This window comes from Lycium barbarum, chromosome 11 (genome assembly GCF_019175385.1).
Source record: "Lycium barbarum isolate Lr01 chromosome 11, ASM1917538v2, whole genome shotgun sequence".
Taxonomy (NCBI): Eukaryota; Viridiplantae; Streptophyta; class Magnoliopsida; order Solanales; family Solanaceae; genus Lycium; species Lycium barbarum.
In genome coordinates this window covers 15904183-15928776 of record NC_083347.1, presented here as the reverse complement: position 1 = coordinate 15928776, position 24594 = coordinate 15904183, and the positions used below count along the sequence as shown (strand labels likewise).

General features: G+C 36.3%; 3 protein-coding genes across 3 annotated transcripts; 1 reads left to right on the top strand and 2 right to left on the bottom strand.

Annotated features, from left to right (window-relative positions):
* The first annotated feature begins 1631 nt into the window (after window positions 1–1631).
* Window positions 1632–11642, top strand: LOC132616723 (beta-glucuronosyltransferase GlcAT14A). The gene is made up of 4 exons (XM_060331319.1): window positions 1632–3385; window positions 10199–10274; window positions 10382–10497; window positions 10811–11642. Exons 1-4 carry the CDS (start codon window positions 2749–2751, stop codon window positions 11326–11328), a joined length of 1347 nt encoding a protein of 448 aa, XP_060187302.1. The 5' UTR covers window positions 1632–2748; the 3' UTR covers window positions 11329–11642.
* An 878-nt stretch (window positions 11643–12520) lies between these two features.
* LOC132618183 (uncharacterized) lies at window positions 12521–16243 on the bottom strand. Its single transcript, XM_060333245.1, has 3 exons — window positions 16088–16243; window positions 13783–14194; window positions 12521–13245 (listed from the first exon to the last, which is right to left on the bottom strand). Exons 1-3 carry the CDS (start codon window positions 16100–16102, stop codon window positions 12731–12733), a joined length of 942 nt encoding a protein of 313 aa, XP_060189228.1. The 5' UTR covers window positions 16103–16243; the 3' UTR covers window positions 12521–12730.
* A 2313-nt stretch (window positions 16244–18556) lies between these two features.
* LOC132618740 (uncharacterized) lies at window positions 18557–21512 on the bottom strand. Its single transcript, XM_060333739.1, has 2 exons — window positions 21034–21512; window positions 18557–19299 (listed from the first exon to the last, which is right to left on the bottom strand). Exons 1-2 carry the CDS (start codon window positions 21413–21415, stop codon window positions 18785–18787), a joined length of 897 nt encoding a protein of 298 aa, XP_060189722.1. The 5' UTR covers window positions 21416–21512; the 3' UTR covers window positions 18557–18784.
* Window positions 21513–24594: the final 3082 nt, after the last annotated feature.

Below are 24594 nucleotides of genomic sequence, written 5' to 3'. Positions count from 1 at the left end.
TAATCTGATCAAATTGTAGTTTGGTGAACTTCTTTGTACAAGAAAACAATATTTTATACAGAAAAAATTGACAAAATTTCAGTTTGGTGAAAGTTCTTTGTCATCACTATGAAAAATAAAATGCTAGTCTCACTTTCTAGCGAGCCCATCTAAATAGTTTGTATGTCGAATGTGAAGTACAAAATTTTGAATTTGCTGCGCTACCTCAAAAATTATTTATTAATGTTAGGGCAGTGCTTTTTAATTTAACTGACTTATTGAGCTCCTCGGGCAATATCAATTCTTTGTTTTAAAAGTACTTAAATAAAGTACTATTCAGAAACAACACTAAGAATTGTACATAACAATTAAATTCTTTTAGTAAAAACTTGAATCATTATCGAGGACTGAAATTTGATAGTAACTGAGGTCTTTTTAAAGATTTTTTTTTTAAAGGTAGACGCTATTTATTTTGGTTAATTGGAGGGTAAACTTGATCAAGATTGGAGAAATGAGATGAAAAAAGATTTGGTAACGGTTCTAATGCAAATGGACATAATAATCCAACTAAGAGGAATGATACTAACTCGTAAGAAACATTTGAAGAGAATTATTTTTGTTTAATAACTACACTCAAGTCAGACCTCTCCATAACGGTCATTCGCTGTAACAATATTTCACTATAACAGTAAAAAAAAAATATTGAAACCAAATTTTCATGTTATATTATATTATATATTCTCTAAACAATATTTCCCCATAGCAACAAAACAATATCCAGACAAACAACGATTATTATAAAGTAGTCTAACTATCGATCCAAAATGAATTTAATTTCCTTTTGACTTCACCCGATGGTCGATATTTATATTGAGATCCCAACTAATCCAGATTTAGGCTGTTGCGTAAGGTTTATTAAAAAGGAAAAATTTCTACTAATTTTTTTTATTATATTCAAAATTCAAACTCAAGATCTCTAATTAACGAGGGAGGATGAGGATACTATGTTACCTTCTCATTCGAACCCTCACCAATAAAATAAAAATTCAGGTAGCCAATCAACTGAGAGTCAATGTTAGCTCCTTTTAGGTTATCAAATAGTCAGTGACACATTGACACTCATAAACCACAATCATCTCCTCAACATATGCTTAATTTTGAGTCTATTAATTAGGTTAAAAACCAAATGCAACTAGAGTCTCAACATATCACAAAGGAAGAAAATAACATTCAATACCAAAAACCTCCAAATTCCAGCATATAGTATCCAATGGAAGATACCTAAGACCTCTACTTTCTTGTTTACCCCAACAAACCAGTTTAGTTGAATAAATCCACAGGCGTGTCTTTAAAGCTTTTTAGTACTTATTTTACTACTAATAAGCTAAGTACTATGAGCCTGTTTGGATGGGCTTATGCTTATAAGCTGCAAACGGCTTATAAGCTAAAAAAAATAAGTTGGGGTAGTCTAACTTATTTTTTTTTTGGCTTATAAGCTGTTTTCAGTTTATAAGTTGCTTTAGATAAGTTAAATCAAATGGGCCCAATTATTTTTTTTGAGCTTATTTTAAGCACAAAATGACTTTAAGCTGGTCAGCTAAACACTCAAAAAAGCTGAAAACAGCTTATAAGCAACTTATAAGCCAATACAAACGGGCTCCATATGTCTTCCTTGTTCTTAACTCCAAATTATCAGTCTTTTCACTACCCCATTACAATATAGTAATACTATACTAATCAAGTGTATAATCATATAAATTAGGTCATTACCTACAACTTAAGCAATCTATACGGTCACCTCTCCCTCTCTAGCCCTTAACCCCAACTCTCTCTAATCTTGCAAAACAGCAAAATCATCCTTTTAATGCATACTGTAAGAGTCTTTTTTTTTTTTTTTAAATGTTTTTTTATTTCTCCATTGTTGGAAAGTTATGAGTAATTGAGCTAAAAGGGTTGTCCTTTATAACTTTAGCTGCCAATTTTCCATACCCAATTCATTTTTTCTTCAAATTTTCTTGGACTTTTGTGTTAAAAATCAGTTCTTGATTGAGTTTCTTTTAAAGAATTCATTTTTTTTATTTGTTAAAAATCAGTTCTTGATTAAAACCCATTTGGGGTTTGAGTTTCTTTTAAAGAAATCATTTTTCTTCAAATTTTCTTGGACTTTTATGTTAAAAGATCAGTTGTTGAATTAAACTTCTTTGTGTTTTGAGGTTCTTTTATTGGTTAGATCTCCACCTATTTGATTTTAAGTTCTGTTAGAACCCTCTTTATTTGGAGATATACACAAGTTAATTTTCTTGAACTAACTTTGTCTTCACTAGTCATTAGATCTGAGGTTTAGTAAAAGGGGTATTCAGGGAAATCTATTTATTGCTTGTGTGAAATCTGATTATTTTGTTTGAATTTAATCTTATATTTGCATACTTTTCCCCCCGTTTTCTGTACTCCACAGTCTAGTCATACATTGGTGTTTTCACTTTTTTTTTTTTCCATTGTCAACATTGCCTTTATTGGTCAGTTTACTTGTAGTAATTTTAGTCGGTGGAAACTTGGAAGCTTTTGAGCTTCATTGCTTTTTCTCCATTTCTATTTATAGCCCATGTTAATCCTTTTTCATTTTGATGGTAAAGTTCCATGCTTTTCTTTCTTTCTTCTCTTTTGAGAAGATCAAGGAGAAAAGCTTGAGTCTTGGGAACTTTTTCCTTACTCATTTGTAAAATTCGGGTTCTTTTTTACTAAACATTTTGGTAGAAGGGATTGTTGAGCATGAGGAAACATGCTAATTCTTATTCAGGAAGAGTATTTAATGATAAGAATTCGAGTTCTCATTCCGGAAGGGTATTTGGCGATAGACATTGGAAAATACCATTCTTTGTGAGCTTGCTTGTGTCGATTACTCTGTTCACAGCAACTATTTTTGGGTTATATTCGTCGTCATATGGAAGAGATCAAGTACCGTTGGATATGGTTTCTTTTGCTAGGCCAGTGGAGTCGGATGGATTATTTGTTGAATCTGATTTAAAGTCGTTAAAATCGAATGGCTTTGCAAAAAATGAACCACCTAGGTTTGCTTATCTCATATCAGGCACAAAGGGTGATAGTCACAGAATGATGAGGACTTTGCAAGCGGTTTATCACCCGAGGAATCAGTACATTCTACATATGGATCTTGAGGCTCCACCTAAAGAAAGGTTGAATTTAACAATGTCGGTGAAGAATGATCCCACGTTCCGCAAAGTAGAGAATGTTCGAGTAATGGCACAGTCAAATTTAGTGACTTATAAGGGCCCTACGATGTTTGCGTGTACCCTTCAAGCTATATCCATTCTGCTGAAGGAAAGTTCAAAGTGGGACTGGTTTATCAATCTTAGTGCTTCAGATTATCCACTAATGACCCAAGATGGTAAGTGTGCTACTTCCATGTGCTATAGGTTGTCTATCATATATTTCTATATGTTCTCTTTATTAGCTTCTTTCTTTCTTAGTTATTTGAAGGTTCAGTTGCAACATTCTTTTTTGATGAAGTAATAGTAAACTAATTACTGGCATCATGTAGGTAAGCCCAAAAAACTTTGTTAGCTGCTTTACAGTAGAGACTATGTAAGGACTAGAGAGCTAACAAAGGCCAAATTAAATTCCAGGTGAGGCATTATGCCAGCTATATATAAATATACTAGACGTCGAGCCTTAAGGAAATGAGTTGAAGTTGATAAACAATCATAACATCTTCTGTTCCTTCTGTCCAGATACACCAAAAAATACTTGCAGGGATTATCATTAATACTTGTTTGATGGCCTTACCAACTTTCCAACTACATCATCCTTCAAATGCTTCTTCAGTACTCTGTCGTATTCCCAGCTCAGCCCAAAGATAGGGAAGAACATATTCCATATGTCTGAAGCCACTTTATAGTGAACGAATAGGCGGTTGTTTGGCTCAAAATTCTGCTGGCACATGTAACACCTATTGACAATTTACTGAGATTGTCCCAGGTTAAGCATGCTTTATAAAGGGCTGTCCAACTGAAACATATTATCTTTGTTGGCAGCTTGATCTTCCATATCAACTTCCATGGTCAGTTGTCAATCAGGTTACACTGGGCAGTGGGCACATATTCTGGAATTGCCAGCTTTCATTGAATATCTTTCCTCCTTGTCATTGCCCCATCTTAGCTTGTCTGGTGCCTGCAAAATTGTCTTGTAACTTTCTAGCCTGTATAACAGATTCAAAAACCATATCCTCAATCTCCCAGCCGTGTAGGTTCCTTTCGAAAAGAAGACTCCATATGTCGTTCTCCCTGTTCTGAGATAGGTGGAGTTTAGTTCGCATGATAATTGATAGAGGCTGGGGTAATCATTCATCAGGATGATGTTCAACCACCTATCCTTTTAGATCCTAGTGTGCACACCATTTCAGCCAGGTAGTGATATTGTCCGCTTTGGGCCTAGGTCCGCACGGCTTTAAAACGCGTCACTAGGTGGTAAGACATGCTTTCATATATACCCAACACCTCTCCTGTGTTATGCCGACGTGGGACTTTCCTCCTAAGCTGGGGTGTCACAGACAACCCCTCTTATGGACTCAGCGTCCTGGCTGAGGTTTACCCCACCGCATGAGATTTGCCTAGACTCAGCACTGAGGGTTGCCCCGCCTACCTGGGATTTGCCTAAACTCAGTTGAATTCTGGCCCACCACCGACAAGGCTGACACAAGAGTGACTCTGATACCATCTGTAATAGCCCAGCCAACTAATGATATTGTCCGCTTTGGGCCTAGGCCCGCACGGCTTTAAAACGTGTCACTAGGAGGTCAGGCATGCTTACGTATATACCCAGCACCTCTCCTGTGTTATGCCGATGTGGGACTTTCCTCCTAAGCTGGGGTGTCACAGTCACCCATAGGAATATGCCCTCTCAATACAATTTGCAGCTTACAGTTACAATTAAAAAAAAAAAAAACACCCTTACAGAACCTTCTGACTACTACTGATACATAGAGTTTGCAGCATGTGGTAAGTTTGCATAATGTAAGTGATTGATAGATAGTCGTTAGTGCAATTAGTGCATTAGGTACACTCATTGCTAATTTGCATGATTATGACATTCCAATTATTACCGTATTCTAGAGCATATTTAGGTTTCTCTTTTTAGGATGGTTTAGCATGATAAATGGCTGAATTATTGTTCAGTGATCGAGACACTAAAATGTAGTTACAGGTTTTTAACCAGCTTACAGAGCAAGTACCTATTCTCTAGGGTCCCCTTCAACTAAGCTTTTTATATATTGCTAAAGCTCTCTTTTGGGAAGTGCCTAAAAATGTGAGAAAAATTGAATGAATGAGCTATGTTGAGTACGTTCTTTTTTCTGAGGAGTAGTTCAATAGGTTCTATAATTCCTAGTTCATATTTGCTGCTGGTGTGCCTACCTTCTGTGGCTGACATTCTTAGGAACTTGTTCAGTAGTGCTTGGCAGAATAGCAGTTATGAGTCAAATTGTATTGATGAACTGGTGATATAGTCAATGTTTGGGATTTGTTTGTTAAACAAATCAGATGCCTTTGTGATGGTCGATCCACATTCCATATTCGCTTAATCCAATCGTTCTTCCTTAAATACCAAAATTAGTGAAATTCCAACTGTGAAGGTTACGATACTACGGGTTTGGAATGACATCTTTATACTCTTCCCAAATATTTCAACAATAACTTTAAACTATCTCCAGCAAAGCAAGTGGAATGACGCATTTAGACTTTCTTCTCTCACATTGTGCTTTAGTCAAGCAGGTTTGTTAATATAGGATGGAGGTAGTAATAAAGTATAATTAACAACAAAGGGGTGAAAATCTAATGTGGTTTCTAGTTTGCAAGCCAGTGACCACAAGGATGCACATGATTCCACTTCGGAACAAAATGGAACTAGAGATTACATATAGGTCAGGCTGCATGTTAATGTGGGTAAAAAAAAACATGCCATTCCAATCTATGTTTTCCTTTTACCAGACTAAGCAGAAAACTGATTATCAGTGGAAATCCATGGTGATCTATTGGACTTAAATGTTGTTATTGTCTATGACTCTGAAAATAGCCGGTAAAGGTTGGATTGGTTGTCCATTCAGTATCATGCTTAAGAGCTATTTCTTAAAGAGATTTGTTATAGTTTTGTCATGTAGGACAATTGTGAGGGTCTTCTTCTTGTTGAATCAAACAGATCATCATGACGGCTCATCTCAATGCAGGGGTTTTGGGGCTTTAGAAATCATCTTGAGGCTCAAAATATGCAAAATAACTTAATCTGATGTTTGATGGTGCCATGGAGGTGATAGGAATGGGCATTAGAACAAAAAAAATGAAAGTAGGGGCTATTCTTACTGCCTTCAATTTCACTTTATAGAATTCTCATTTCATGTTTGATTCTGAACTAGTTAAGAGATTTGATTGAGATATCAAGAACAGACAGAAGGTTATCAAAATATCAAGAACACAGAGAATTGGGCTGGAATTACAGCGACGGAGGTGATAAAAATAAGTAAAGAGACAAATTCAAGGTATTACTTACAGAACCTAATATTAAAATTGCAGTACAAAGTTAAAAAAAAAAAAGGGACTCTTGGACAAAAATTGTTAAAAGTAATCATATTTCTGACAGGCAAATGCAACTTTAGGTGCAATTCTTCTATCAAATGAACTTGAGGCTCGGCATAGAACTGTTTTCAAGAGGTGCTTGTGCCTATAGAAGCACCTTCTTGCATATGACTATTGTTTACCAAAACAATTAAATAGCAGCCAGTAATTTACTTCTCCTATCTCTCATTTACTATTTGATTGTCAATTTCCCTCTTTTATAACATTTTTAAGTGATTACACATTAGCTCCTACCGGCAAATTTTATCTATTCCAAAATATGCAAATCCTCCTCAACTTCCCACTCAACCAGTCAAGCATTATTACATATTTACCTGTTAAGAAAACATATATTGGCCTAAAGTAACTCCAAAAGTTAGCTCATGAAATGAGGATTGCCACGACCATACAAGGAGACAACCCATTACCTGAAAATTAATGTGGCGCATTTTAACATCCACATGCCCAAAACCGGACATTTGGAGTGTGAGCAGTATAACATGGGTACCTGCATTAGGTAAACAAGGAATAGGGATTGTTTGGCTCTAATATCATATTAAGTAAATGGACCTTTGGCTATTCATTTCCTCAACCTATGTGGGATCTTTGGCAACTCATTCTGTCAACCATGATTTGTGGATTGCCCAATATCATACAAGAGATAGAAATGCATTCCCTCAACCAATGTGTGACAGAGGCGTTTGGACAGTCTTTGATTGAAGTTGGAAAAAGAAGAGTATTTGGAAGTTGATAACAACATATAAGCTAAATAAGTGTAGCACTTAAAATCCTTTTGTATCAATGTTCTTGTCCCTGTCGTTTCCTGACCTCTACATTTTCTCTTCCTCGCAAGAACATAGAACAATAGTGTTCAAGTTATGGCATAAGGCACACCTATGAAAACAAATATTCTGGTAACCATAGCCATTCTGCCCTTCAATTTGGTGGAGAAAACAGTAAATTTCTGGCAAGTGCGAGAGAACTTTATTATTGCGTGACATCTTTAGAAAATAGTAGGGAAAGACTTCTTCAAAAGATGCTGCAACCTAGGGCCAAGGAAGGAAAAACGTCTTGAAAATATGGTGAGCAATGATGAAAGTATCAGGAAAAATAGTTTGTTTTGGTTCAAAAAAAATAATACTCTCTCTGTTTCAATTTATATGAACCTATTTCCTTTTTAGTCCGTGCCAAAATGAATGACCTCTTTCCTAACTTGGAAACAAATCCACTTTATGGAATGATTTACAGCCACACAAATATTCAAGACTTATTTTGAACCACAAGTTTCAAAAGTCTTCACTCTTTCTTAAATGTCGTGCCCAGTCAAATGGGTTCATATAAATTGAAATAGAGGGAGTATATAAGAAAATGCCACATTCAGGAGTTTGCCAGGTTCACTGTCAAGGATCGGAAAATTTCTCCTCTAAAACTTCCAGATTATTTAGCATGAATTGAGATTTATCTCCATCTTCGTGTTTTTTGTTTTTTTTTTCTTTATAACCGTGGTTATCGGGCCAGCTTGCGCGCACCTCGACTAGTTTCACGGGATACCTCCCACCTCCCGCTAGCAACAAGTACTAGGTAACTCTATCCACCAAGGCTAGAACATAGGTGAAGAAATCACCTAGTGTTTTTGTCTTTTCTGGGAATTGAACCTGAGACCTCACGGTGCTCAACCCACTTGATTGACCACTAGGCCAAACCCTTGGATGCCTTCATGTTTAGTTTTAGAGAGTTAAAATGTCAAATATTATGGAGATAATTTGGAAGCTAACAATGTACTTTAAAAGTTTAGAAAAGTTTAAATCGCTGAAGATGGAAAATATGCCATAAATAGTATTGCGGTGGATATGAAGACATGAAAACTTTGAAGATATAGGGGGAGCCTAGCGTGAAACTATGTATATCTTAGGTTAATTAACAAGATTTTCCTTGACTTTACTGTCCAAATTAATCACCCTTCTTATGTGTGGTTTAAGTATAACGAGAAACCTTTCTTAAAATCTTTTTCCCCTCTTGTTTTCTACCTTCCTCCCCATCCTTAACGTCGCTCTATATTCCCACCATTCTCATTCTCTACCACTCAATCAACAACATCATACCCAATTTAGTCCATAAATGGGTCTGCGGAGGGTAGGATGTATGTAGACCTTACCCTACCTTTATGGGTAGAGAAGTAGTTTCCGAAAGATCACCAGCTCAAAAAAAGGAGACATCAAAATAGCAAGATACAAAATAAATGCAGCAAAAGATAGGAATACACATCAAGTCACAGGAGACTACGCGATAATTGACTACTACTACTAAAAGAAAAAGATGAGAGGAAGGGCTATCTCCCCACCTCTCCCCCCACCCCCCTCCTCCCACACAACTACCTACTAGCCTTGTACGCTAATCCTCGACCTTCATACCTTTCTATCTAAGGTCATGTCCTCAATCAGCTGGAGTTTAGCCGTGTCCTGTCTAATCACTCCCCCCAGTACTTCTTCGGCCTACGTCTATCTCCTATTCCTTGTAATGGCAAACCTCCCACACCTCCTCACTGGCGCATCCTCGCACCTCTTCTTCACATGTCTGAACCATCACAACAACACTTCCCTCATCTGATCCTCCACTGATGCCACTCCCACCTTGTCCCGTAAAACTTCGTTCCTAATCATATCTCTCCGGGTATGCCCGCATATCCATCTAAGCATCTCATCCTCTACCACTTAAAACAACAAATTCCTGAAAAACTTTCTTCCTTACTGCCCCCAATTCCTTTGTCTCCACAAGTAAGTTCACCAAATCTGTTACACCTCATGTTACTCGGACTCTTCAAAAATGGACACGGGTGCGTGTTGGATCCTCCAAAAGTAGTGTATTTTTGAAGGATCCGACACGGGTGCGGCATCATTTTTGGAGAGTCCGAGCAACATAGGTTACACCTGCATCATTGGTGTTATGGCACTTGCATTTGTTTAGGGATGGAAACTTGGGGGACTAAGGTGGTGCTTTTGGATGCCAAGGGGGAAAGAGATGGCGGAGTATAGAATTTAGAGACAGGGATGTGAAGTAGTGGAGCATATGATGGTTGGGGAGAATTAGGACTATGTTTTTTGGGAAGCAAAGGGGTGGCTCATAGAAGGTGAGCGGTAGAATGGGCCAGGAGAAAAAGAAAATGGAGGATGGAACCAGAGAAGGGCAAGGAGGTATGTTCAATGCAAAATTACGAGGGGCTGCTGCACATCAACCTACCATAAAATAGCAGTGCAGTGGCTAACAAGAGGATTGCTGGTCTCATGTGGACATCGTATCCTTCTGCCGAAAATTGAAAAAGATCAATAGAAATGATACATCAAGTGTTGCAAATGGTCGTTCCATATAATGGGATCCAATTTGTCTTTTGATTGGACTTCTTTATTTGTTTAGGACGAATGCATAGGAAAGAAACCAAGAATTCATTGTTTAGTGATTAAAGTCTTCTTCGTAATGAATCTTTCAAAAATGTTAGCTTCTAGAATCTGAGGCATGCGGTAATTTATGAACTTTTTGCTACGTAAATCACTCCTTCCTTTCATGGAAAATGAAGTTCATTTGGCTTTTAAATGTTGCAGATTTGCTCCATGTGTTCTCTAATTTGTCCAGAAACCTGAATTTTGTTGAAAATATGCTGCTTCATGGGTGGAAACTGTAAGTGAGTTAGTTTTCAATTTAAAAGTGTCCAGGCATGATATCTTTTTTTAATTTGTATATAAAATACTTGCAATGTTAATTTGGGTGCTGTTGTTGTGTTGTAGGAACCAGAGAGCTAAACCTATTATTATTGATCCTGGTCTCTATTTGAATAAGAAATCTGACCTTGCCACAACTTCTCAACGGCGATCACTACCTACCGCTTTTACATTGTTTACAGGTAAGTTTATTTAACAGTCGGAAATGGACCCAACTAATGTCACATGGATTGTGTTCTTTACCTGTTGTGTTCAGTTTGTCCTTTTTACTCGAGCTTTGAAATATGAGAACCTAATAACTACGACTCTCAAACAAAATTTAAGATTCTCGGTTTCGCTTATATATTCATGACCTGCTCCTCTAGTGATAATATACTCGAGTTGACTTCTAGCCACGAGATTTTTCTCTCTTTTTGAGATTATTGAAGCAGGATGCACTTTGAAACTTCTACTTATCTCATGCTTATATCTAGAATTCTTCTTTTTGGTGGTTAGGCTCAGCTTGGGTGGTTCTTACACGCTCTTTTGTGGAGTACTGCATATGGGGATGGGACAACTTTCCGAGAACTCTGCTTATGTACTATACAAATTTTGTTTCTTCACCAGAAGGCTATTTTCACACGGTAATTTGCAATACCGAAGAATTCCGTAGCACTGCAATAGGCCATGATTTGCACTATATTGCTTGGGACACCCCTCCCAAGCAGCATCCTATTTCATTGACAGTGAAGGACTTTAACAAAATGGTTAATAGCAGTGCACCATTTGCTCGAAAATTCCGCAAGGATGATCCCGTTTTGGACAAGATCGATAAAGAGTTGCTTGGTCGTACGAATCGTTTTGCACCAGGAGCATGGTGTAATGGAAGCTCAGCTGATGGAGCTGATCCGTGCTCTGTGATAGGAGATGATTCAGTGTTTAGGCCTGGTCCTGGTGCCAACAGGTTGCATGAGCTAATTAACAAACTGCTATCTGAAGATTTTCGTAGTAAACAATGCTCAACTAAGAGTTAAAGATTGCTAACGTTGTTTTCACAAGAAAATGACAAGTGATTGTGCCAGTGCTGGCTGCAAATGATTAGGGACCTTGTGAGATGTAGTTTTGTCTGATAGGTGTGAGACTTCAGATGACCCCAAGTGTACATGGTTGTATGAATAGATCACAGTTTCAAATGTAAAAATTTGCTCTTTCCTTTTCTCAGTTGGCAATGATCTTTCTAGTTGGTACTAACCCCTACTATCACTTGCACATCTTTTAACAATATGAAAACTTTTGGAATGTAATTCTGGGCATGCAAAAGGAATTGCAATTATTTTGTTGATTTGAATTGTTGATATCTTCTTGGACAAGTGTTTGAATCATTGGATGATTTTTTGTCCTGTGCTACTCCATTGTCAACGTGACAAATGGAATTTCTGTTAATCAATTAAGCCTCGATTAGAAATCAGTTGTGGTCGGCCATATAATTCATCTATATTTATTCTCTAATTGGACTGATTACCATCCCGAAACTAAATAATTTGTCCTTTTAAGGATAATTAGTGGGTCTCTAACTTCTTGTATTATGAGTATCTTTAAGCTGGCTGTCAACTACTATATTCCACCTTTATTCGAGTTAGCAACTGGCATAAACAGTTGACAGAAGCAAAGTGTGATATAACAATAATTTAATCTGTATAACGTCTATAGATATCTTTTGAGGCAAATGTTCACAGATATACATGCATGACCGCTGCTAGATTATATTTTTGCATTATCAATCGATGAAAAATAAGCCTAGCTATTCATTTCATCAACGCCTCTGCTATCATTGGGGCGCATTATCACTTTGCTTTCCTCTACTAGTTCGCATTATTTCCATTTTAACACATCAACTCATCCTGATGCACACCAGCAGTTTAAGCCTGGCACAGTTTAGGTACTCTTGGGGGATTTTAAAAGAGGATGCAAGTTTAAAGAGCTGCTTAGGAATTATGCCTTTTGTTTTCTAATGTGTTATAAGCCATCACTTGAAATGAGCAGAAAGTAGGTGCATTTTCTAAAATAATGTGCATCTTTACTTTAATCCAATTAGTGGTTAAACAATCATTTTTGTACTACACTAGTGCTTATAAGGAAAACGAGATATCAACCAAAATTATGATGTTTGTGAAGTATCAGTATGACTCTTGCCTAGGTAAGCAAATCTCACAGATAATCATAGAGTTAGAAATATGAAATTAACCATTAGAAAGTGACTATTCTGTTTTGAGTGTTTTATTACACTCACAAAGTATGATATGCCAAAGTTCACTTTCAGATCCATTCAGATAGCATCTAGAATGAAAGGAAAAATGGGTGAGTTCCTCATTTCCATTATTGACAGAAGCTTAAAGCAAGAGTGAGTATGTTTATGAACAGCTTAATGCAGATGAATCAGTCCGAATTAGAAATTAGTTTCATATATCTTTCAATGATCATCTCAGGAGACAAATCAGTAAAATACCCTTTCTCTACATCCATTCCTTCTCGAGACGCCAGTGTCTCAACATGGTTCTGGACGCGATCAGCTCCAATTTGGTTCGGTTCCAGCAGAATGCAAGCTATCTCGGTTGAGTCCTCACCATGAAACAAACCTAGAGTTTGCACGGTGGGCAAACCTCCACCACGAGCACTCACTCTCTGAGCAATCCGTCTAGCAGCTGAGAGATCCGTGGACATGATTGGGATGTTGTACATGGCTACCCATTGATGAGCTCCAATCATCACGACACCTCTAGCTCGAGACACCACATCTGGACCTTCATCAGGTTTGACTGGGACCTGCTCCGGTTGAGCCCACCCTGCCCACTGGATGCCCCTGAAGTTAGGCCGGTAATAGCCTAGCTCCCTCCTTATGGTGTCCAGTGCTTTCCCCATCGGGTGAGCAGCAGCATATAGATAAACAGGTACTGCATTCAGAGGCAAATAAAGGATTTAAAGTCAGTGGATCAAGAATGAGTGTGATCTTATCATTATATATTTAGGGGTCATTTGCTTGTTGGTTAGGAAGTGAATTATTCATGTATTAAAACCAACATAAATAGTACCATGTTTGGTAGCATTTTAGTTGCTATGTATCAAATTCAGCACACCTAATACAATGTTCGTTACCTGTTTACAATCCCGCATAACTAATACATGTATAAATAATGAGACAAACTATGTATAATACAGGGTACAAGATGAAATAATTAATACATGAATAACTAAGCCTAGTATAATTAATCTTGCAATTTAATACCTGCATAACTCTAACCAGCAACCAACGACCCCTATAATTTTTTTTTTCTTTCATATACACACACATAGTTTGAGCCTAAAGAGATAGGTTCGGTTGAACTCATAGAACCTACCCGAGATATGCCTCTGTTTGCATGTTTCGAGTCAGCATAGCATTATCAGTTCGAGGAAGAAAGGTCATTTCAAGTTACAAACTTTTTACTAACCTTGAAACCGGTTTCCAATATCAGCTGCAACCTTTTTAGCAAGCCACGCGGCTTCATCCAGGGAAGCTCGGGCAAGTGGATGGATGAGAATGTCATCCACGACACCAAGGCGAGGATGAGCACCGGAGTGCTGCTCGAGGTTTATAGCGTCATAAGCAGCAGCAACCATGGCAACCACAGTTTGATGCAAGGGGCTGTAAATGGGGCAGCCTGTAGCGTCATGCATAACATATGATACAAGCGTGTAGTTCACACGATTGTAATCGCGATCCTGAAATTTGTTAATAATGACTGTTTCTGGATCAAGTTTAGCAGCACGCTCGATGGGTTCCAGAGCTTCTCTGTTGCGTGATTCTGATATGTACAGCTTGCAGCAGAGCAGCATTGATTGCGATACGCTTTTCTTCTTGTCCTAACAAGTAATGACACTAGTATCAATTCAAGGTGATATGGTGCTTCCAGGAAAATGTTTGAAACTCACGTTTTGGAATTGGAACTATATGACATGCCCTGGTGCATAATAACTGCCATAGGGGAAGTCTTGAATTTAAAATGTTGACAACTCCATAAGGTGTATTGTCATTTGTCAAGTAGATAAGGTGTACGGCCACTTTTTCTTCTTCCCTCTATTATTCTTGTATTCTCCTTTTATTTTTTATTTTTTATTTTTTTTGAGGAAAATGAGGTTGGTGTTCAATGTGTGCTTGATTGTGCAGAAATATTATTTGCAAAGAGTCATTACATCTGTCCCAAAGTTGGTCACTATTGCTTTTGGAGATTAACTAAATTTGATATCATTTTGATCAGTGTTTTAAAAGACATTTTCTAGGCGAGTCCTGGGGCGAGGCACATTTAACCCCAAGACGTATTTGGGGGGGGGGCGCAAGTTTGATGGGGCGTAACTCCCGACCTTCCCTATGTTCACTTAGGCGTAAGTCCCAATGTTCCGTTTACTAAGTAACAAATCAAAATGCAAACTACAAAGCAAGAAGTTTTGTCCTCCAATGCTTGCAACTTCCTTCTTTATGCTTCATTTTCTTCTAGTTTTTTTTTTCTTTTTTCTGTCTCTTTAATATGTACTTTTCAAATTAGTTTTTGGTTCTACAATTTCTTTTGGTGTCACTCTAGTTTACATATTGTTCTGGAGACTCTATTCCAAAAAAATATTTTACTTGTATTATATTATTTTGTTTTCTAGTTTTTGGCTTTCAAACATACTTTTAATTGTTTTTTTGAATTAGTAGGAACAAAGGATCATTTTTACCACTCTAGTATGTTCCATCACAGTCATTTTATAAGTCCAATGCATGGGGCTTACGCCTTGTCTGTGTTAAATAAAACGCCTCGCCTCTCACGCCCACGCGGAACACTGACTTTTGACATGATGAGAAGTAAGACTTATAATACTTCTCATATAATTTCTTAATGTCTAAAGTTTTAAACTTGTAGAATTTCTTAATGTATAAAGTTTTAAACTTGTGAAAAAAATCCTTTCTTCTAGTAAAGCTAATTTGTTGGGAATACAACAATCTTTCTACAAAGGCGTTCTTATGGATCATTCATTCAGCCCAGTATGGGATTGGGCTAGTTGGATCTTTTGAGTTTTGAGCCCATTTTGAAGCCCAAATATTAAAGACAGACAAACGAGATTCACGTGTCTCACAAAGATAGTACTACTAGAAAGTGGACACGTGTTGTCCCATATTCTGATATTTGTACATACAGACATAGAAAAAGAAAATACAAATAGCACAATGCTAGTACAATGTGGCATTTTCTTGAGTAATTATCCAAAACAAATCTTATCCTCTAGCAGTTTATAATATATCAAGGAATATAATAATAATGGACAGACGGAAATAAAAATAATAATGAAAGAATTAAGGGTTATTAATGAGATTGAAGAAAATTAAGAAAACAAGAACAAAGATGCCCCAGGGAAAAAAAAAACACCTCATTTCTAGTAGGATCCATCAATTGAATTTTCAAATATGATGGATGTTCCTAAGTTGAAAAACATAATTAGGAGCTGACTAGAACAACAGAAAGGGGAAAAACATAATAATCCTAAGAAAATTAGAAAGTTTTACAACAAGAAAGAAGATTCAAAAGTTAAGACAAAAATGAAAGCAGAAAAATACCAAGAAAAATCAGTACTACTCTAAGTTATGCACCTACAAAACAAAATTTTCAGTATTTCAACATTCTCAAGTACAATAATGTCAGAATTAGAACATAAATTTTCAGAAATGTGCATAACTTTGAGGGAAAATAAAAAAGAACAAGCGATGAAATAAGTCCTTACCTTGTTGGAATCCATTTTTCTTGGTGTTTTTTGAGCTTTGCTTCTCTTCTATTTTTGTGTCTTTTTAAGAATGATGAATTGAGAGGAGGAAGAAGGTGTTATTATAGTACTATAGGAGGCTATATCTTGGAGTGATGTTGGGTTTGATTGACTCAGCAATGATGTTGACACATTACAAATCAAATGTCCCTACAATCCTAAATAATCAACTTAAGTAAGCCTAATAATCACATTTTTCTTAGAATAGTCCATAAGCCTAATCCCAAAAGCCAAATAACAGAAAGGAAACGTTTCCACAAATAAAAAACACTCTGTCACACGCCACTCACACGTCATGTTTTGTTTAATTCACTTAAAAATTAAATTTTATTTATTTAATTATGCTTTTGATACCCCTTATATGCGCGTCTAATTATATACGTGAAATTTGTTTTACTGATGAAGAGTAGTGCGTAAGACTTGAGATAAGGACATGTATGATCAATGATGTATCTCTTTTAACTAGTACTATGTTAGTGTGACTATTGCATGTAAAAGTGATGATTATGCTGTTAAATAACATTAAATAATGTGACTATTTCATGTAAAAACAATGTTTATATAGTCCAATAATGTTAAATTGGGTGACTTTCAACAGAATGCTTACTTTAATATCAGTAAGTATGTTGAAACTGACTGTTTTGATTTCTATTATTATTATTATTATTACTATTATTATTATTATTATTATTATTATTATTATTATTATTATTGTTTAAACACTCTTTTCATATCTTCATTATTCTTTGATCATTTCTGTGTAGGAAGAAAATGTCACTCTTTGCTGGATTAGAACGTTTTTGTCAATCTCCAACCCCCTTAAACAAAGAAATGAAAAGGATCTCATTTGAGAAAACAATTCCCTTTGACATTTGGAGGAGTTTAGTTGCTTCTCAAATTAAAAGTTAGTATAACTTAGGCTACTAGAAAGTGCCGCTTAATTCCCTTTGTTAGTTAATGTTAATTATTCAAGCAAAAATTAATTATGAAATGGATGATTGAGGTGGGTCAATCTTAGTTTCAAATATTGATAAAACGTATTGGATACAAACAAAAACACGTGGAGCATAACGTAACCAAAGGCATTGAAGATAAAGAATTCAAGTCCTTTTTTTTTTTTGTCAATAAATGTTAATCCATTAGCTTAAATTATAGTCTTTTGACTTCTATAATCACATAATGAGTAATAAAGTTGCGTTACATGGGGTTTCCCTTATCCTCCTCACCCACCCTATCCAATGCCAGCTTCCCCAAGGCATTGCTAAACAGCTAGAGTTGTTTTTCTGGAGGCTAAAAACAGAATTCCATGCAAGTACGAATGTCTATTTATTGTTTAATAAGCTTAGTTATGTAATGTGAGCATTTACATAATAAAACTATTAAGGGAGGAACCAGCAAAAACACACCTTGAACCCGGTAAATACTTAACCTCAACCCATGTTTACACCAAATCATATGATGCTCGACTTTATAGAGCAATTAGCGATTGTGGTATTAGATGAAAAAGAAATTCGAACAATCTGATTCCACAACTTTTTACGATACAATGACAATATAGTTAAGAGAGCTTTTACTTCTCCGATCAACAAATACTCCTTCCAAATGATTATGAAGAAGCATAAAATGTACGAGTTAAAAGTCTAATGATAACACAGAGATGTGTCTATTACATACTATTTTGATGTGCATTTTCGCCTCATTTATTACTTAAGTATGATAAAGTCTATTTGTTTGGTGTAAACCAGATGCGGACAAGCTTTTACCAATTTAAGTCAGATTGTCTAGATTCTGATCTGCATGGGTACTCAATCTACTACTGAAAAAATCATCTAGATTAGATTAAATCAGAATGTTGATAAAAGATATTATGGAAAAAATTGAAGCCACAATTTGTAATAACAAGAACATGATACGGTATGTACACGAGGACAAGTAGAAAATACATGAGTTGATAGGATGACAAGGCAATGAGAAGGACTAACCAGAAAATAACAAAGCTTCATGGACCAAACCTTATCTATTAGTAGTACTATTTGGTATTCTAGCTTTATGACAAACTCATTTTCTATTACAAAAACCTCACCTTTTCCAGACAAAGAATCCATTTTTTGTCTGATATCTCTGCACATGCTTCTTTTCCTGATCAAGAAGGTCCAGTCAACCACATTAAAATGAAGATCAATGCCAACCAGTTCTCAACAGGGAATTAGGTACGGGTTCGAACGAATCCCGTAGTTTTTGCTTAGACCCTGTATTTGTATTAGGAAATGAAATATGTATAAATATGTAATCGCAAACCAGCAACTAAAGCGAGCTATGGGTTCGGTGGCAAGTTCAGAACCCATAAACTTCAAATCCTGACTCCGCTGCTAATTCTCAAAATATTTTTCTATATGTATATGGAGGGAATCCTTTTATAGAAAAAAGAGAGCATTAGGATTACAAAGTTGAATACACAATAAGAAATCTTTAAGACATGCGGTAAGAGCAAAATAATGTGTGCTATAACCAAATGCAAGAAGTCAGGATTTTACACATAAACACATATTGCTTACCTCTGGAGCTTAAAGTCAGAGGCTTCAAAAATCTTGGCAAACTCCGCGAAAAGAGAGAAGGGAAAAAGGAACAAGGGATAGAATAAATTTCCTTCTAGTTTCTCTAGTCAGAATGTTGAACTAGTTTCAAGTAACTTTCGATTATTTTTTCTTCTGAGAAGTCAGTATAGTATCCCTTCCCCACAGAAATACCCTCTTCCCTGGCAAGCTGCTCGACTTCAAGCTGTACTTGGTCACCACCAATCCTAGCTGGTTCCAGTAAATTGCAAGCAACCTCAATTGTGCCACCTCCGTGAGTTAGCGCCATGGATTGAACAGATGGAAGTCCACCTCCCCTTCCACTAACTTTCTTTGCAATTTTACGAGCAATGGATATGTCGTTGGTGAAGACCGGAATGTTATAGTTGTCAACCCACCTTGTAGCTCCAATTGTAATAACACCTTTTGCTTGAGTTGCTCGAGCAGGACCCTCGTCTGGCTTTAGTTGCAAGGTTTCAAATTCTGTCCCACCTCTCCACTGGTTCTCACTTGAATTAGGACGGAAATACCCTAGCTCCCTTCTGATTGAATCAAGCGATCTTCCCTCTTGATGTGCTGCTCCATATAAGAAGGTCGGGACTGCAGCCTACGTTTAAGACCACTTAGTGACATTCAAATAAATGAGCAGTAACAACTTTTACAAAAACAAAAAAGAACGTAATTGTGTTCGAAGAACTTAAGTAGCACTTAATTAAAGGCTATGATGGTAGGTATTAGAGGTTATCTCCACAATCTAGTAACATCTTGTTTAATATCAGCTCTTCTCCAGGAGATACAAAAATAAAAAAGGAACTTGTCTTAAGCAACAGCTTTTGTATAATGATTTGATCCATCAAAGCTGGTCCAAATGCTGGTCCATCAGATCTAAAGTTTATGCAGATCTCTGCTTGTAATATGAGAAATATGCAACAGAAACACTAGCAATTTTTCAAACACTTCAGTAGAACTTAACTAAAGGCTGTGATGGTACATATTCAAGGTAATTTCTACTATTTAGATAAAACATTGTCTGATATAAGCTCTTTCCAGGAGTGTGAAACAAGAAAATCTTGTGATAAGCCTATTGCTATTGTTAAATGATTTCATCGATTAATGGAAGTTGTTCAGAAGATGTCAAAATACCTCGTCTACTAAATCTTAAGTTTATGTAGAGCTCTGCATCTGATCACACTCCATGATTTCCATGGTTTAATTGAAGTTCCGGTGATGACACTAACAATGGAATAACTAAAGAGAACCATAGATATGCTTGCCTGACACTAGTCAGAACAACATCTTACAAGAAAGTTAATTGGAGAAGAGACAAATTAAGCTCTGGAAATATTGATTGATACAAAGTGATTATACTATACTAGCCAATTACATTTTGAAAAGGCTTTAAGTACAAGATAATTCTATGAATGAAGGTGAATAGAAGGTAGAGAAGTAGCTTCTTTGCATCATATGAACAGGTAACTGATGCAGTAGTGTTATTCACAGAGCAGAATAATCAGCTATAGAGCAAGCACACTAACTACCAAATATTCCACCTGACCCCATCCAATGGTAGCTTTTCCAAATGTAAGAACTACAAACCACTAAACAGATTTCAAAACCATAGCAGCACATATTAGTCACAAATGGAGGTCGATTAATTTCAGTAATCCTTCACTATTCAGTGCTTTAAAACTTATCTTCAATTTGTATATGACCTTGTGCCTTCCACATTCCCATGTAATTTCTCAATTTTTTGTGTTAAAATTGCAATCTGTTTTAGCAGCATTCAAACAATAGTTGGTTAATCATAGACCACACAAAGTGAATTACTGAACAGCACAACGCTAGATGTCGAACAAACAGCCATTTCTTCTTCCTTCTACCTTGTACAAATGAACAATGAAACACCATAGATGAAACATGAATCATGATCAAGCCTCTCTAGTATATTAACATATAGCTATTAAACAAAAATAAAAGCCTTATTAATTGACTACGTTCCTTCCATGGTTTCAAATCAAACCACTGTAAGCACTAAATTATCAAACCTTCCCTATCATATTAACCACATAATTTCATAGAAGTAAAGTTGTTAAGTTTTCAAAAAAAAAAATAATATTATGATTAAGGGTGTTAAGAAGTTGAATATTGGTACAATTAAGATTAAGAAATGGAAATGTATCACATACAGATAAGTATTCATGCAATTGATCTCTCTGTTGATGCAAATTCAAGACTCAATCTTTTTAAGCTACAATTTCACTTCAAATGCCAAAATATAATTAGTCTTTCTACCTTTCTAGCTGCAATATCACTAAAAGATAGTAAATGACAAACCTTGAAGATTAGAACCAACTTCAAATGCCAAAGATTTAGCAGTATCAGCAACTAAGTCCAAAGAAGTGGCACCCAAGGGGTGAAAACAAATATGGTCCACAACACCAAGTCTTGGATGAGTTCCACAATGTTCTTGAAAATCAATAGTTTCAAATGCAGCTTTAACCATTGCAAAAGATGCATTCTTTAAGGAACAAGAACCATTGGGAGATAATTTGGATACAAGGGTATAGCCAACTCTGTTGTAAATCTCATCTTCAAATTTGTTAACAATGGGGACATCTGGAAATAAGCTGGCTGCTTTTTCAATTGATTTAAGAGCTGCCTTGTTTCTGCTTTCTGATATGTATACTTTGCAGCATGCCAACATCAATTTTAGCATTTTCTTTGTTCCTGTGTTCTTGGTATAAAAAATTGGTTGGTAAGATATTGATCATGGTTCATGGCACATCTCTACACCACACTTTTGAGATTATGTGGAGTTTGGGCCAGCTCTTTCTGAATTCTGACCGGATAATCCAGTGGGCTTTTAGTAGTTGTTCAAGCGCATTCCTTTCAGAAGCCCATTTCTTTCTCCATTATCCGAGACATTTTTTTGCGCGGATTGCTCTTCTTTTGGGGTGGTCTTTAAATTTTGCCCCTTATATTTGTGGTCTTTAAATTATGCCCCTTGTATTGCTGGTCTTTAATTTTTACCCTTCGCATTGCAACCTTGAGCGTTCACGCAGAAATCAGGAGGTTCTGGGTTCGAACCCCTGCTCAAGCATAAATTAAAAAAAAAATTGCAAGGCAAGGTTTGGGTCGCGTGTATGCCTAACCCGACATACACTTGTTAGGGAATTACCAAAGTTATGCCGGACCCGGCATACTCATGCCTTATGGGAAGACTTGGCATAAGTATGCCGGGCCCGACATAACTTTGGTAATTCCTTAACAAGTTTATGCCGGTGGGGGCATACTTATGGGCAAACTTTTAGTTAAGCCTTAACTAAAAGTCTTTTCCTAGTTATGCCTTATGGGGCACACTTTTAGTTAAGGCACAACTAAAAGTATGCCTCATAAGGCATAACTAAAAGTATGCCTCATAAGGCATAACTAAAAGCATGCCCCATAAGACGGAGCTTTTCCTTAAGACATAACTAAAAATTTGCCTTATAAGACAAAGTTTATGTCTTAAGGAAAAGTTATGCCTTATGGGGCATACTTTTAGTTATGCCTTAACTAAAAGTCTGCCCATAAGGCATAACTAGGAACTTTTAGTTAAGGCTTAACTAAAAGTTTGCCCATAAGTATGCCGGACCCGGCATAAACTTGTGAAGGAATTACCAAAGTTATGCCGGACCCGACATATTTATGCCAAGTCTGCCCATAAGGCATAAGTATGCCGGGTCCGGCATAACTTTAGTAATTCCTTCACAAGTGTATGCCGGTGGGGGCATAGCGAAATTTAAACTCTGCCTTGCGATTTGTTTTTTAAAATTTTGACTGAGTGGGGCTCGAACCTGGAACCCATGAGTTTTAGCCGAAGGGAAAAATTTAAAGATTTCAAATATGAGGGGCAAAATTTAAAGACAGCAACATAAGTAAAATACTTTTAAAAAAAAAGTGTGGTCCCCATATTAAACACCAACCAATATTAAAAAATAAAAAAACCAACCAATAGTTTAAAAAAAAAGTAAATAAAGTGGAACCCACCATCTCCAAACTCACGGGGGCAATTCTGCGAATTGCCCTATCCGAGATATGTAGAGCCTACAGGCAAGCTTCTCTGTAAGGGCAATTCGCAGTAATATCCTTATTTTGGTGTGGTCTTTAACTTTTGTTCATCAAAATGAAAATATTTAAATTTTGTCCTTCGCCTAAAATCTCAGGGTTCTAGGTTCAAACCCTTGCTCAGGCGAAAATTAAAAAAAAAAAGTCGCTAGGCAGAGTTTGCAGGCAAATTATGCTTGATGAGGTAGAGTTTGCTTGTAAACTATGCCTTAAGGTAGAGTTTTGCAGGTAAACTATGCCTTGGCAAACTCTACCTGATAAGGCATAGTTTGCGGGAAACTTTGTCTCATCGGGCATGGTTTGCCTTATGTCTTAATTTTGCCTTCAAAACTCTGTCTTAAGGCAGAATTTTACCTTCAGATAAAACTCTGCCTTAAGACAGAGTTTGAAGGAAAAATTCTGCCTTGCGAATCTAAACCTATGTCTTGCAAAATTCTTTTTTTTTTTTTTTTTTTTTTTTTATTGAGCTAAAATTCGAACCTAGAACCTCAAGATAGTAGGCGAAGGACAAAAATTAAAGACCACCAATTTGAGGGACAAAAATTAAAGACCACCCCAAAGGAAGGTCAATCAGTGCAAAAAAAAAAAATCTCCGTAACGATGTCTTTTGTTCTCTTTTTTTGTTTGCCCTTATAGTGACAGGTTATTATACATTTATGACATCATTTAACAATTCAATCTTATTTGGCTGTTATAGACAAAAATTATCCGGAAGATCATTTTTTGATTTTTTTTCTAATGTTATAAAAGAAGAAAAAAAGTTATATTTAAATTTAAATCTGAAAAGGAATAAATTGGCATTTAGCTCCCGTTTGGCCATAGATTTTAAGTTGAATCTTGAAAATATGAGTTTTTGAAGTTGTGATTTTTGGAATTTGAAATTGTGTTTAGACATGCATTTTACTTGGAAAAAATTTGAAGTTTTGTGAGTGGAAGTCCCAAAAAATTAAAAAACTGGTCTTGACTAGTTTTTGGAACTTCAGATTATTTTTTTTAAGATATAATTTCAAAATCTGTTCCTAAATCTATGGCCATACAGATATATGGAGATAAATTTTCAAAACATGATACAAAATCTATGACCAAACGCTAGCTTAGATTCCATGTGGCAAGAATAATACTAATCAATGGACCGATAATTGTTTCACGTAAATGCTTTAGACTTTAACCCTTACAACACGGGTGAAGCCAATAAGGGTCAAGGGGTTCCGAAACCCCCTTTAGCAAAACTCCCATTAGCGAAAAATCACACTGTATATATAAGGTTAAAATTATTTTTATGTATATCTAGTAGATGTTGAATCCTCTTGACTTCTCAGTGTATTTACTTCTTTATATTTTTGAATTCCTTAATAAAAATTCTGCCTCCGCCACTGGCTCTGTCCGCTTACAAGATGAAAAACTTTTGTCTAAATGAAATAAAAATGTATGCAGATCCTTTGATGTGAAAATCTATATTGACTGAAGTATGCTTACTGTAATCAGGGGCGGACCCACACTGCCGGGTGGGGGTTCCCGGGAACCCATAACTTTCACCCAAACCTTGAATTTATAGTGTGTGAAAGCCTTTAACTGTATAAGAATATTTTAGCTTGGAACCCATAACAAAAGATTTGTTGGTTCCGCGGTAAAAAGGAATCCAGCTAAGTCTCAGCCCGCATCTAGGACCAAGGATCCCCCTTGGTCGCGTTTTTTTAATTTTGACTTTGGTTTTTGTTTTAAACCAAAGACCAGGCACGGAGGCCTTATTTTATAGTATCACTTTTTCTTTCTAAAATCCACACAAGT